This window comes from Hoplias malabaricus, chromosome 5 (genome assembly GCF_029633855.1).
Source record: "Hoplias malabaricus isolate fHopMal1 chromosome 5, fHopMal1.hap1, whole genome shotgun sequence".
In the NCBI taxonomy this organism is placed as follows: Eukaryota; Metazoa; Chordata; class Actinopteri; order Characiformes; family Erythrinidae; genus Hoplias; species Hoplias malabaricus.
Genome location: NC_089804.1, coordinates 14,494,283 through 14,509,160, shown reverse-complemented (window position 1 = coordinate 14,509,160; position 14,878 = coordinate 14,494,283). Strand labels below are relative to the sequence as shown.

At 40.3% G+C, this 14,878-nt stretch overlaps 1 protein-coding gene across 1 annotated transcript in view; it reads right to left on the bottom strand.

Annotated features, from left to right (window-relative positions):
* The window catches only part of acap3a (ArfGAP with coiled-coil, ankyrin repeat and PH domains 3a), an 85,045-nt gene that overhangs the window by 26,932 nt on the left and 43,235 nt on the right, over window positions 1–14,878 (bottom strand). Inside the window, exons 3-9 of the mRNA XM_066671197.1 lie at window positions 12,332–12,451; window positions 11,268–11,321; window positions 5,256–5,314; window positions 3,888–4,071; window positions 3,695–3,739; window positions 3,496–3,591; window positions 3,281–3,355 (exon numbers count right to left, since the gene is read on the bottom strand). Coding sequence (XP_066527294.1) covers window positions 3,281–3,355; window positions 3,496–3,591; window positions 3,695–3,739; window positions 3,888–4,071; window positions 5,256–5,314; window positions 11,268–11,321; window positions 12,332–12,451 — 633 coding nt within the window. The remainder of the gene's footprint in view (window positions 1–3,280; window positions 3,356–3,495; window positions 3,592–3,694; window positions 3,740–3,887; window positions 4,072–5,255; window positions 5,315–11,267; window positions 11,322–12,331; window positions 12,452–14,878) is intronic.

Genomic DNA, 14,878 nt, shown 5'->3' with positions numbered 1-14,878 from the left:
GACATGAAAGCATCATTTTCTGCTGTTATTATGTTAACATACAATTACAAAGAAATTAAAAGCACTGTTAACTGGATACTTTTTTAACAGCATAGGTGCATCATTTAATCTGAAGTGATGCTTGTGATCCATTCATAAAGCAGCAGTCCCAGACCTCACTTATGATCTTGTGACAGATTGCAATCAAATCCTCACAGCTAATGTTAAACGAGTAAAGTCTTCCCAGAAGAGCAGAAGCTGTTAGTACAGGAAAGGGGAAGTAACTTACTGTTAATGGCTTCATTTCAGCAGAAATGCTGAATGAGCAGGTGTCTACAAACGGGTGAAAATACAGCCACATGCTAATGTTTGGGTGCTTTTGATAGACCTACTTTGTTGATTTTCAAAGTAAAAATAAGAATAAAACCTCTACAGAGAACAGGCTTGTGCACAATTTAACACACGGTTACAGTTTGGTTGATTTTAACATGTTTAGAAGTAACATGTTTTATTTTTATTGACTGAATCCCAGAAAATGAACATAAATTGTGCAATAATATGATATATGTAAGTGTGTCCTTTATAGAGGACAGGGCCTCTTTTTACCATTTAATAGAAAACAAATTTACATAAAAAAGTAATTAAAATATTCATTCATTCATTATCTGTAACCCTTATCCAGTTCAGGGTCGCAGTGGGTCCAGAGCCTACCTGGAATCATTGGGCACAAGGTGGGAATACACCCTGGAGGGGGCGCCAGTCCTTCACAGGGCAACACACACTCACACATTCATTAACACACTCACACCTACGGACACTTTTGAGTCGCCAATCCACCTACCAACGTGTGTTTTTGGACTGTGGGAGGAAACCAGAGCACCCAGAGGAAACCCACACAGACACAGTGAGAACACTAATTAAAATATTAAACATTGTAAATTGTAATTTGGCCAGGAATCTGCAAACTGCACTGAACAGCATACCACAGTAAACTGAATATAGACGGAACCAGAATTGGACCTATACAACTAAAGCACCAAACATAAATAAGAAAGACATTAGGATTTTTTTCAATGTCATGTTAAAATCTTCCCAGCAGATTGAATGGGAGAGAGAGATGGCCATGACAGGGTCTTCAAAACTGAAAAGGAATTATCTGACAGCTCCCAGGATGGATCAAAGTCCCTATTAAAACTTTGTTAAGCAAACTTCAATAGACTATTTTCAGCCTGTCCCAAATATACCCGCATCTTGTCTGCCGCTCTATGTCTTTTTAAGAGTGCCACTGGGACTTCTGAGGGCTAAAAGAGCTTTTCTAAACCTGGAACATGTCAGACTCAGAAAAAAACAACAAGCAGAAAACAATGAAGGAAGCTAAGAATAAACTTAAAAGCATCTGTCTCGCAGGCTCACAAATAAATGACTGCCCTCATGTAGTCATTCAGATTTACCTGCCGTATAAAACACACTCGTGCAATACAGCTAAAGTTACTAAAGTTACTAACTTATGAGTGCATTTTTTCACACTTGGAATATATTTCTTCTAACTTATGCAGTTATTATCCTTTAATAGATGCTCTGCTTCCAAACTCTCATGGTAGAGTTGTAGAAAAAAGAGCACAGAGACATGAGGAAAATGCTTATGAACAGGATATAAATGGTGTAAATAATACAGCTGCCGCTGACATTGACAAGCACATTAAATAAGTAAAAACCTGTCTCATCTTGGATGTCTCAATTTTTAGAAATGAATCGATTCCTGAGATCTCGGTGAAAGGTGATATTCAAAAAATCTTTTTATAAAATTCTGAGGATGGTTCCTCACCAGTGTCTGTAAATGGTTAAAAACAAACTTGGCTTTCTCTTTGTTCATGACAGAGAAACGGCATCTGGAGATGTTTAGACATCTGAGAGAGAACTCCTAATGTTGAAAAGCACAAACTGAGATGAAGATATTGTTCTGTTCCTGCTCCATAGGTAGATAATACTGACTTATGTTTGTGGTTTCAGATTACTTAAGGAGGGGCTGCCACCAAATTCAGGAAAGCTTTAACAGCATGAAAGTAAACACATACCGAATACGATAAAAACATTCAACAACTTGAGAAACAAACGAGTTTCTGTGGTAAATCAAACAGTGAATAAAAACTTAAAGACAAGATAAACATCAGCCATAGACAAACAACGACCGTTTATTTCCTCAAACATACCATTCCATCTTAAAAGACCCTGAGCTTCTGAACGTAAACAAACAAGACAACAGCAGTGCCCCAGAATCGTCGCCGTTCCATTTAATTTAACTAAATTACTGTCATAACCTGATGTTTGTTAATGTTTTCCACATAGGCTGCATGTGGACAGGGCATGTCTTGACTTGTCTGAAAAAGTAGTTTTCAAAAATGTAAAATTCAATATAAAAAGATCTTATTCCAAGTGCTTTTGGAGCAGTTCTATTGGTCCATTCACCATGATTTTTACACCATGTGAAGGACAAATAATTGCTGTGATCAAATAACGCAGCAAACTAAAAACTAACAAAAACGGAGATAAATATTTTTCTCTGTACAGTGATGATATACATAGAACACTAAGAACTAAAAATTGTAAAAAAAAATTGTACCGGTTAGCGAACAAAATTTGGGGTTGCGTACAGATGGCGCTCAACTCAAACCATGCATCATTCGCGCTCGAGACACAGTTACGTTCGGTTCGTTATCGTTCTGCTTCCTTCTGTGCTACTTAGTTTGTGATTTATTTAGCCCTCAATCATGGCTCGAAAGAAGGTTAAGAGTTATACTAGTAGCAGGGTACCTGTAGTAAAAAGGCAGCGACCAACAATTGAATTGAAAAAAGGAAATTATTTCCAAGTTTGAACAGGGCATGCGTGTAGCGGATATCGTAGCTGAATATAACTTATATATTAGTGAGTCAACAGAGGCTGAGAACCAATTATTTCTATTTCCTTTAATTCTTATAGGAAAAATAATTTCGGATAGCGAACATTTCGGATTACAACCAACTTTCTGGAACGGATTGTGGTCGTTAACCGAGGTTCCACTGTATAAGGAGCGATAACAAAAGCATGGTGTCTTTTTACATTAAATCATTTTGACATGTATTTCATTCAAAGTCTGGATGTTGTTTTTTAACTTAACTGTTAATCAATTCCACATTAGCGCTTGTAAGTAGAAAAAGAAACCTATTTTATTATGGTTTGAGTTTGGTAAAAAGGTACTGATGTACATACAGTCTACACAACAACGTAACCATAAACAGAAGTGTGTGTATTAGTGATGCATACCCGCTGCTGTATTGTAGCGTGTTTGTGCTCCATATCTCTCTTCTCCATCGCTGAATCTATCACCAGCTGGTCCAGCTACAAGTGCAAGAAAAGATAAAATCCTTAAAATCTTAAAAAAAAGTATAAACTTGTTCATTCAGTTCATGAGTCGTACAAATTGTTCAATATATAATTTGCTACACTTTGCTGGTAAAAAAGACGTGAATGTTAATCACCTCAGCAGCAAGCTTCTTCATGTAGGGGTCAATCTCATCCAAGAGGTGATAACCCTGCTGAAAAAGTGAATACTGCGCATGCATGAAGGACAACATCTGCAGAAAGAGGAGGAAGAGAAGAAGAGAGGCTTTTAAAAGCATCCAGCTAATGGAGGAATGAGAAGATGCTCAGGCTCACATGGTTCTCTGGGACACCTACTGCATCTAAGATTTCAAATTTCTTCTTGGCTTGAAGGACATTGATCTGCAGAAAAGAAAGAGACTGAATGAAGGTTTGTCCATTTCACAGACTGGTTTCCATATCATACGTTACACTGGTAGGCAGTAATTTTACAGAGAATAATATAGTGCGAGTGTGAAGGTTCTGTATGTATCTATGTAGAGTGTGTTACCTGCAGCACGTAGTCCAGCGCTAGATGGCGGAAGCACTTGCGGGTGATGCTGAGGGTACTAGTAGCCTCCTCTACTTCATGGGGTTTGTTCCTTGGGGCCTGAGCATTCTTCACCTGTGCTATCTCCAGATCCTCGCGAACCTTATCAAAGTGCTTTTTCGTCTCCTTAAACTTTCGCACATCCCTGAAAGATTGTTCCACAAATTTCAGAGGTTTAAGCTGCAAAGTTCACCAAAAGAAAATCCAACAAATCATGCTCCTAATTTCCCTTGTCCCAAATGTATCCCAAATTTGTTTAATCCGTTTCATTCATTCATTATTTGTAAGCGCTTATCCAGTCCAGGGTCCAGAGCCTACCTGGAATCATTGGGCGCAAGGCGGGAATACACCCTGGAGGGGGCGCCAGTCCTTCACAGGGAAACACACACACTTTTGAGTCGCCAATCCACCTACCAACATGTGTTTTTGGACATTAGTAAGAAACCGGAGCACCCGGAGGAAACCCACGCAGACACAGGGAGAACACACAAACTCCTCACAGACAGTCACCCAGAGCAGGAATCGAACTCACAACCTCCAGGTCCCTGGAGCTGTGTGACTGCTACCTGCTGCGCCACCGTGATGCCCTGATCTGTTTCTCTCTGGAGCTATTAGATTAATGTAGCTTAGCTGACAAATTAGCATTGTGAAAACTTAAGTAACAAGGGGACTTTGCAAAGACAAAAGGTGGCCACCTTAGAGCCTGAATTTTAGCCACATATGTGATCATTTCAATGTACATAAATTCTAATTAGTTTCCACTGATTGTGCAGTTCTCTTGACAAAGTCTTTTATGGTATAATAAATGTATGCATGTATTTTGTTGTTTGGTTGTGATTATTCTTTTTTATGTAAATAACTATAAACCCCTTAAAGTAATTCTGGCTGGGTCCTAATACAAATACAGGGCAAAGAGACACAAACCATATCTCCACTTTCTGATTTCAGTGTAAACAATGTTTTAAAAATAAAACCATCTGCTCAATGTGCAGGAGTAAGTGTACTTTACTCTCCTGTCTCCTCCTCACTGCACATTGACTCTTTATCTGGCTATGGCTCGCAGCACTGCACTTCAGAAATGAAATCACAGCACTCACACACTTCCTAAAGCACTGGGAATCTTGCCAAAATCTCCATTTCACTGAGACTGTCTAGGGTCATAATAAATTAATAAATCCACTAGCATTTGTAAAGTGAATTTATACTCACCTAGGCATAATTCAATGATGTGACATAGCGTCTACATTGAGTATTAAATTTGGGATGATGCTACCACTAATAACTCCTATTATAATAATTGCTACTGCTGTTATAATTGTGAATACTAACTCTTTGACAAAGTTGTGTAACTGCTGCTTCACAGATCTCTGAGCCTGGTCAAACAGGATCTGAAACACAGAGAAAACATAAGTCATAACTATTATTAATGCAAAACGAATATTACAAATGATCGTCTAAGTAAAAATCTTGCTATTTTCACATTATAAAGTATAATAGACATAACGAGAAGTTATGCAAACATTCTCTCATGCAGACATCTGCATATCCCTGGTAAATGACTTTTTGGCAACTTTAATACAAATAATAATTTTTATTAATAATTTATTTTCCTAAAAGTATTAGGTCCCATTACTTTTGAACAAACCATGTTATGTCTTTTACAATTCCCAATGTTAAAATTCATATAGTAAACAGTTATTGTGTTTTAAATTTTAAAGAAGGGTGTTTTCATTCATTCATTATGTGTAACCCTAATCCAGTTCAGGGTCGCGGTGTGTCCAGAGCCTACCCTGGAGGGGGCGCCAGGACAATTCACCTACAAATGTGTGTTTTTGGACTGTGGGAGGAAACCGGAGCACCCAGAGGAAACCCACGCAGACACAGGGAGAACACACCACACTCCTCACAGACAGTCACCCAGAGGAAACCCGCGCAGACACAGGGAGAACACACCTACTCCTCACAGACAGTCACCCGGAGGAAACCCACGCGGACACAGGGAGAACACACCACACTCCTCACAGACAGTCACCCGGAGGAAACCCACGCGGACACAGGGAGAACACACCACACTCCTCACAGGTCCCTGGAGCTGTGTGACTGCGACACCTACCGGCTGCGCCACCGTGCCGCCCGGGTGTTTTCAGTTAACTAAATAAATTAATTAATAAAAAAAATTGTTTTGACTTTCACTAAGAAAATTAGCAAGATGTCATTTAACCAGTGTTACCCAACCTTTGCATGTGACTAGCTGATGACCATCCTGCTGTAACGATAAACTTTGACCAATAGATGGAGCTCGTGCACCGCTTTCATTGTGGCTTCATGGGCACAAATCCATTCCCTTACACACACACACACACACACACACACACACACACACACACACACAAAATCACTATCCTACTCCCCTCACCCTCTCTATCTGTCTTTCTCTCTCTCATTCAAATTCAGCTCCACACACTCCGCTCTTAGCTTTTTGCTGATCACCCGAGCCATGGTGCAGTCTGCAGCTAAAATAGGTCAGTTGGGCAGGGAGGGAGAGGGGGGGGGATCAAGGAAGAGGGAAAGAAGCGAAAGACAGGAAACTGAAAGAAAGTGATAGAGTAAGGAAGATAAATAGAAGATAAATAGAGAGAGAGAGAGAGAGTCAGAGGGACTGAGGGGGTATAGCTTTGAGGGTTGAGGCAGAATTGGTAGCAGGATTGAGACAGATGACAACAGATGAAATGATAGAGAGAAAGCTAAAGGACGGCTACAGATCCATCATTCAGCAATCTCAGCTTTCAACACCTCTCTGTGTACCAGTCACTGGCCATAGGGAAACTGCAGATTTTCAATTACTGACTGTACTCCACCAGTTGCCGTGCAATTTACCAACCACCCTTAACATGCTTATGAATGGAAAGGGACCAAAACCTGTGTGTATGGTGCTGGTAAAAGGTTGCATGCGCTGTTGCTTTGAGAAACATCTGACCACTAAAAAACTGGTCCTGTGAAAGATTAGGAAATACTACAATTAGCTCTGACTGGCATTTCAAAACGTTGAAACCACAACACCTGTAGCACATTCCAAAAATAAACCATCCTGATTATTTTAACGCTCGCGTGAGTCACAACGTTCTTGAACCGTTGCATCAGTATGAGCGTAATCCCTCTGACAGATGTTCTGCACCACAAAGCACATCAAAAGTGACCTCCAACAGATTTCTGGGGGCTGTAAAAAAACAGGCTGAGCCTTTCTGTGATGTAACCCCCAGGTGTGTAGTTGGACAGAGCAGTCTTTACCAGTGTGGGACAGTTTATGATCTCATAAACTCAAACATGTCCCCTGTAAGGCGAATGAGACTGAGGAACTGAAGAATACCTCACCAGGCCGTTGCTCCTCTCTCATAATGTCAAGGCCATGTGTGGCCTACTCAGATTAACAATAAAAGCACCAAGGGACGAGATACAGGTCTGTCAGAGCCACACACACACAAGTCTGATACTGTATCCTGTACTAATCCTTTATTACCTAGAGGTATTTAATATTGTTTCACCTGTCAGACATGTAGTCATAGTCTAGTCCATTTACCACACAGAACCACATATGACAGGGAAAGCCACCTGACTGACATGTCAATTAAAATGATAGCTTCTCTTTGACTAACAGTATTTGAAATAGTGCTACAACAAAAACACACCCATGGGAAACAAATATTAATCAAAATATACATGGGGATACCTCCACTTCATGTATAGAGGGAAGTATAGAGAGAAGATGGATCAAATACAACACGCTGGTTTTCTATCAAATCAGTGGCAGCCAAGATGTAAGCTAAATAGTCTCTTGGACAGGTTTCAACCGAAGCAGCAGGTCTGAAGATGGTGTGAAGTAGTCACTCTGCCAGCGCAGTCTGCCTGCTGTATGCCTAACACTAGAGCGGAGAGAGAATGAGAGACAAAGAGAGAGAGAGAGAGAGAGAGAGAGAGAGAGAGAGAGAGAGAGAGAGAGAGAGAGAGAGATAGAGAAAGAGAGAGAGGCCAACTAACTATGTGTGCTTACCATCTGCTACACTGGGTTTTAATCAACTGCCGAGTGCTAAGTGACCATTTAGCCATGCTGCTACATTCACACACATATATATGTTCACACACTCATGCCATAAGCTTAACATGTGTAAATAAGACAAACACTGAGTATGTGAACTCTACTCTAGCTATGAATTATTTTCGTTTTCCAACAGATAAAACACTGAATGTGAAAGTATGCCTCATTATTTTGCAGCCCTCCCCTACTCCGATTGGTTCGCTTGAGTGAGAAGGGGGCGTGGTGAAGTAGCCTAAAATCTTCTGATTGGACGGTCTGACTGTAGAGCTACCGTTATTGGTCGATAACCTTCTCTGTAAACATTTAATTGGTCAGTCTGCACGTCAGTAGTCTTCGTTTACCTCAGGCAAAGCTCATGTACCTACCCTCATCTCGAGCAGCTATGCCGGAACGTAAATGTAAGTTCTCGGATGAATTAAAAAAGAAATTCCCATGTTTTGTGTAGTAAATGAAGGTGTAAAGGACCTAAGAGCACACATTGGTTCAGCTAAGCAAACAACGGCAGCGAGGGGCGAGACCCCCCCTCCTGAGACGCGTCCTCTTTTTCACCATCTCAGATCTGGTCACCCTATGTTGTCAATAAATCAGAACTTTTTTTACAAGAACACTACTACATCTGTAGCATTTGGTTGCCATGCGTATACCAAAGAACTTACAGTTCTGTCATGTAAAAACAAGGAGTCTTTCCTCGCTCTGCTTGATTACAATTGAAATTACTTTATTGACCACTGTGCTTGCACATAGAGGAATTGGGCGCAAGGCAGGAACACACCCTGTAGGGGGCGCCTTTATGTTTTATCAAACCTACGTAATATACTCAATAAATTAAAAACAACAGGACTTTGCTAGTAAGATATTTACGCACAAATAGTGAAATTTCTAAGTAAAAGTCTGACCAATAAAAAGAGGTCACAGACTCGTTTAATAGAGCAGCTCGCTCTGAGGGGTTTCATGTGAAGTTTTACAGAAAAGCTGTGGTGAACTCGTCAGAAAGTCATTAACGGGTGTACAGTGTGATGGTGAGGATTATAGGGAAGAGACAATATGATTTTTGTTTTGTAAAAGTGCAGAAAGATAAAAGCTTGTGGGTCACAGGCTCCAAATAATCACAGATATTACAATAAATGATTTCTGTGGTGTTTTGCGTTTAAGCTGTAAGAGAGAGAGAGAGAGAGAGAGAGAGAGAGAGACAGAGAGAGAGAGAGACACAGAGAGAGAAAACAATTTCCAGGAAATATTTTGTGATGTGTGATGTAACCCCACAATCCTCCAAAGATGACACTTCCCCCACAATTTCCCTTGTCCTTCACCCCTTCATCTACTCCATTAGCATAATTTTCCAGCACTCTACTTTTTACTTCCTTCCTATTGTACTCTCACACAACTCAAAAAGTCAGGAAAACATGCTGCTTATACCATCCTCTGCATTCCGAAAGAGAAAAACAAAGCATTCTGCAATGTAACAAGGAAAAAAAAGCTTTTTATCAACCTTCAGAGACATCAACATTTGAAACGCTGCTATTATGGCTGTTCTGGGGAATGCAGGAGCATCAATATTTAATGATAAACAAGAATGGCCTTTTAAGCTTCCAAGCTCCTCACTGCTTGTATATCGCATAAGTGTATCGAATGCGTAGAGCTCAATACTCTCTGGTATTCTGTTAATTCGGGTTTGATTCTTCACCCAACTATCCCTTTAAGACCTGCTATGCAATGCAAAGCACACTGTTGGCATTTGTTAGCCAGGGTGTGTGTGTGTATGTTTGCATGTGTGTGAGAGTGTGTGAGTGCTCTCATGGGCAGGAAAGTAGAGAGTATGAAGCCCCGAGGCTATGATGACGGCTGCCGCTGCAGAACTGACCGTTATGTGTCTGGACACTTGCCCATGTGGAGACACTTCCAAAGCAGCTGCAGCTCCAACAGTGCTGTCTGTATTGTGCTGTTGTTGAACTGTAGAACTGACATTTCACACTCATTTAGCTCCACTGAGGGGAGGAGGGCTTCCAATTCAAAAAGTCTCATAATTAAACCCTTAGTATTGGATGACTATTCAACGAAAACTGAGAGAGTGTATTATTTTATTTCAGAGAAAGTGAAAAATTAAAATATAATGTTTCGATGTTTAATATGTTACGATGTTTCGTGGTTACGACACATCTCCCATTTACTGTACAAAGCCTTGTTTCGACTTAAGTGATTTTGCATCGTAAACATCGTAACGTGAACTTCGTGTTTGGTGCGCGGCGGAAGAATACACGGTTACGCGGCTCGGGACCGAGGAGGATAGGTGTAAGGATAGGATAAGTGCTTACAGTATGTTATTTACGTACAGTATGTACGTATGTTCCGACTTACACCGAAAATCGGTTTACGACGTGACGTAGGAACGGACCTCGTAAGTCGAGGACCCCCTGTATACCACTCCTCACTGTCTTTGGGTGGGTAGGATGAAGCTAGACCAAAAAAATAGAGCCGGTATGAAGCTAACCACCTGGGTGTGTATTTGCTGACGTAAAAGAATGGGCAGTTAGTGTGGAGCTGTCCTGTGACGTTGCATGATCAGTTGCATAAGTTGCATTAAAAGGAGATATATAGAAGTGGGAAGACAATGATGATTTATACATGAAATCATCATTTATATAACCCCAGACATACTGTAATATCCATACATTGGGTCATTATAAGAAATCCTTCCAATTGGCTAAAAAATTGCACCATTTTTCCCATCCGTTTTCATTTACAGTTCAGTATTTTACCTTCCTTTAAGTTTTTATCTCTGTCATACGTTCAGTGCCTGTGTCTGAGTGACTGCGCTATTCATCATTCCATTACCCACTAACACATAGCTATACAGGTGCTCTTTCACTCATACACACACTATCTCTCTCAATCTCTCAGAGACACAGCATCGTGCCAAATGGTGCGTGTCGATCAAGGTCACTGCTTTTCTCTTCCTGAGCTGACCTCAGCCATTAACCTTGTTTGTAATAATGTGTTCATTTATCTCTTCAGCTCCACCACTCATACTCAGGCACACTGGACATGCTAGACTTTTTCAAACCACTCATTCTCAGTTAGAACATATTTGTTGTATATCTATGCTGTATATGACTGCTTTAGACCAGCAGGGGAAGATTTAAAATGTGTCCAACATGAACACATCTGTGGACAGGAGAGACTGGACCAGTCAGTTAAGAGCCCAGTCGCCCTGTCCAGTCGGTAAAAAAAAGAAAAAGAGGGAGACGTACCATGTGGTAGTTCACTATTTCCTGAAGACTCTCTCCACACTTTTCCAGGCATTCCTGCAATCGAACGGAAAAAATGGAGCATATGGTTTTAAACTCCATATAATTATTCATCTTTAATTTAATACAGTCACATACAAAGACCCTGGTTAAATGACATGTTTTTTGGAATTAACAGAAGGCATGTAGTACACCTTGCAGATTTAAATATACGCAAAGGCCCAAAACATAGCAGATTTAAACCAAATGTATTATAAACGTAACACTGATGACTGAAATCCATAGTTATGACTCTGATGCTCGGTGAAGGCAGCAATACATCATTGTTATTGATGAAGACTTTTGGTGGTAGGGGGTGTCTGCTGGATAACATCATGATGGATTTCCTGCAACACACACAGCAGGATCTGGCAAAATGGATATGTAATAGTGTCTCTGACATTGCGTTTTTACAATGGAAAATACAACCAGCGTAGCGGGCTTTAATAAGATCCTTAGCATTAGACGAGGGGCCAGCCAAGACAACCTTTAATACCCGCTCTCGGGCGGCAAGCAGTCTGTCTGCACTGGCGCTGAGCTGGAGGAGACTGAGGAGCTTGGCTGCCGCATCTTGGGCCTGATTCTCATTGACTAAAGATGTGGCTAATTAAAGTCAGAGATGTAAGCAATGCAGTTGCATTGCTACAGAGAACTGCCTTTAAATAGAGTGTGCTTGATGCTATGAATGTAACATGCTAATTACAATGGGTGATTTTCAACATCTCAAAGACCAAAGGGCCTCTGCTTACATGTGTGGAGTAGATTAAATGTTTGTGGACACTGAAATTAAGGACACTGACAGGGGGTTTGTCCCCCCTTTGCTGCCGTAACAGGTTCTGTTATTCTTGGACGACTTTACACTAGATGTTGATGTTGATGTTGGGCAATCAGTTCTGGGTCACAGCATTTACTCCAAACAACAAACGTTTTGGACCTTGTCACTTGATGTATCACAAACCTAATTTTTTTTGGTGTACAGGGCACACACACACACACACACACACACACACACACACATATATACTCACTGATATCATTTCATCCTTCTTGCACTGTTGAGACAAGTCTCGAATGCCATTAACAAAAAGCTTGTTGGCACTCACATATGCCTTCCCTGCTTCGATCATCCCACTGCAGAGTTTCACCAGCTACAGAGAGAGAGAGAGAGAGAGAGAGAGAGAGAGAGAGAGAGAGAGAGAGAGAGAGAGAGAGAGAGAGTGTTTAATACTCACACAGTGATCCAATTTATAATTTTATAAACATCAGCTTTTATGTCTTTCATCTGTCTGCTCTGACATATAATGAGAATAAAAATTATTACAAGTAAAAGTGAACTTGAGGAGTGTGATGTGTTCTCCCCGTGTCTGTGTGGGTTTCCTCCGGGTGCTCCGGTTTCCTCCCACAGTCCAAAAACACACGTTGGTAGGTGGATTGGCGACTCAAAAGTGTCCGTAGGTGTGAGTGAATGTGTGAGTGTCTGTTGCCCTGTGAAGGACTGGCGCCCCCTCCAGGGTGTATTCCTGCCTTGCGCCCAATGATTCCAGGTAGGCTCTGGACCCACCGTGACCCTGAACTGGATAAGGGTTACAGATAATGAATGAATGAATGAAAATGAACCTCCCACATTCTCCCACACACAGCACAAACACGTTACAAGAATGACCTGATGCATGTGAAAAAAATTACATTAACGTTGAAACTAAATTAAAGAATCTAAAATGGCTGTAACCAATAATATATATCAGTATAATTATAAATGGTCATAAATTAATCTCTAATACTTTTAGTCAAACAGTCCCTAAATGTGTTTAAATGAAACAGCAGAAAATAAATTATTTGTTTTGGCCACATTATATATATAAGTTGGACCCTAGGTACAACCCCAAACACACATACTTCACATTCTATCTCTAGATAAGCGGTTATATATCGTCGCTGTCCAAAATAAAATATGTATCTCCAAAATAATAACTTTATAGAAGGAAAAAACCTTACCATTCAATGGAAGTCAATGTAAAAATGTATTCCGAGACATTCTATTGAAACATTCTACAGGAGCATTTCTATTGGTTGATTCACCCTGAAATTGAGGGACAGCTGCTGTGTTTACGTGACGTAGTAAACTAAAAATCAACAAAAAAAATAGAGGTACATGTTTTAATTAGACAGCAATGATATAAAGATATAAACATGTAACTCCATTTTTGTGAATTTTAGGTTTACTTACGGCTGGACAATAATTCGATATCAGTCTAAATCGCAATATAAAATATTTCAATAAAAATGACATGATTTTTATACACAATTTCAATATTTCAGTATACAGTGGAACCTCTACTAACGAACACCTATACTAACGAACTTTTCAAGATCCGAACCGGGCATTTGAATATTTTTTGCCTCCACCAACGAACCACGACTCTAGAAACGAACCCGAGCCTCTGCCGAGCCGGCGGCTGGAAATGTCCACTGACCCCAATAGGCGAGTCTCACAGCGCGCCCAGACTTGAGTGAGCTTTTAAGATTAGCAAATTGTAGCTTTAGCAATTTAGCATTAGTGTAAATAGCAGACATCAAAATTCGTGCTAAGTTAAGCCGCATCTACGCTTCGTCTCCCCACATTCACCACCTACTCTCCCTTATTCCACCCCCCCCCCACCTCCCATCATACAGCCAGTGCCTGTGTTACTCCTCCAGCCAGTCGTCACGTCTCCAAGGTAGCGATGTGTAACCACTTAAAACTTTATTTCTTTTTTATTACTGTTTCCACTGTATTTCTCTTTTATTTTTAGTAACGCTACATGTATTTTTTTACTAATTTGAGAGTGTTGTAAACATATATCAGTGCAAAACGGTGACTTTCGGGGTGGGGGCTGGAACGCATTAATTGCAAAACTTGACTCGAGAAACGAACGCAAAAATTGACTTGAGAAACGAACTTTTCTACTTACGAACTGGGTCAGGGAACGGATCAAGTTCGAAGGTAGAGGTTCCACTGTACATTATTTATAGCATCTGTCACTGGGTATGGGGGTCATTACAGGGTGCTGTACGTTCATCAGTTCATTGCACTCCATTTTAAAGTTAGTTTAAATATATTAATATGGACAAAGCCAAGAGTTGGTTGTTTGATGGTGACGTCTTGTTGCTTTCAGTTCTTGGCAGTTTTTCTGTTGACTTTTTTATTGTTCATATCGATATCGGAATTATATTGTATCCACCGAAATAATCAATATATATTGTGATATAAATTTGGGCCATATCATCCAGCTCTAAGTTTTCAGCAGCTGTCCTTCACACTGTGTGGGAATTTAATGATAGGTGGACCAGTAGAAATGCTGGGAGATACATGTGTTTAATTTAAATTAATTTAATTTAAGAATAAGTTTAAAGTTTTTAGCAAATATTTCTCTTAGAATATCCTACAAATTCAGAACATTTTTGGAACGACAATTTTCCAAAAATAAACACACGTGAGTACGAACACACACACACACACACACACACACACACACACACACACACACACACACACGCGCCCTCTCACATTAGATAGGTGCTGATACATCTACATT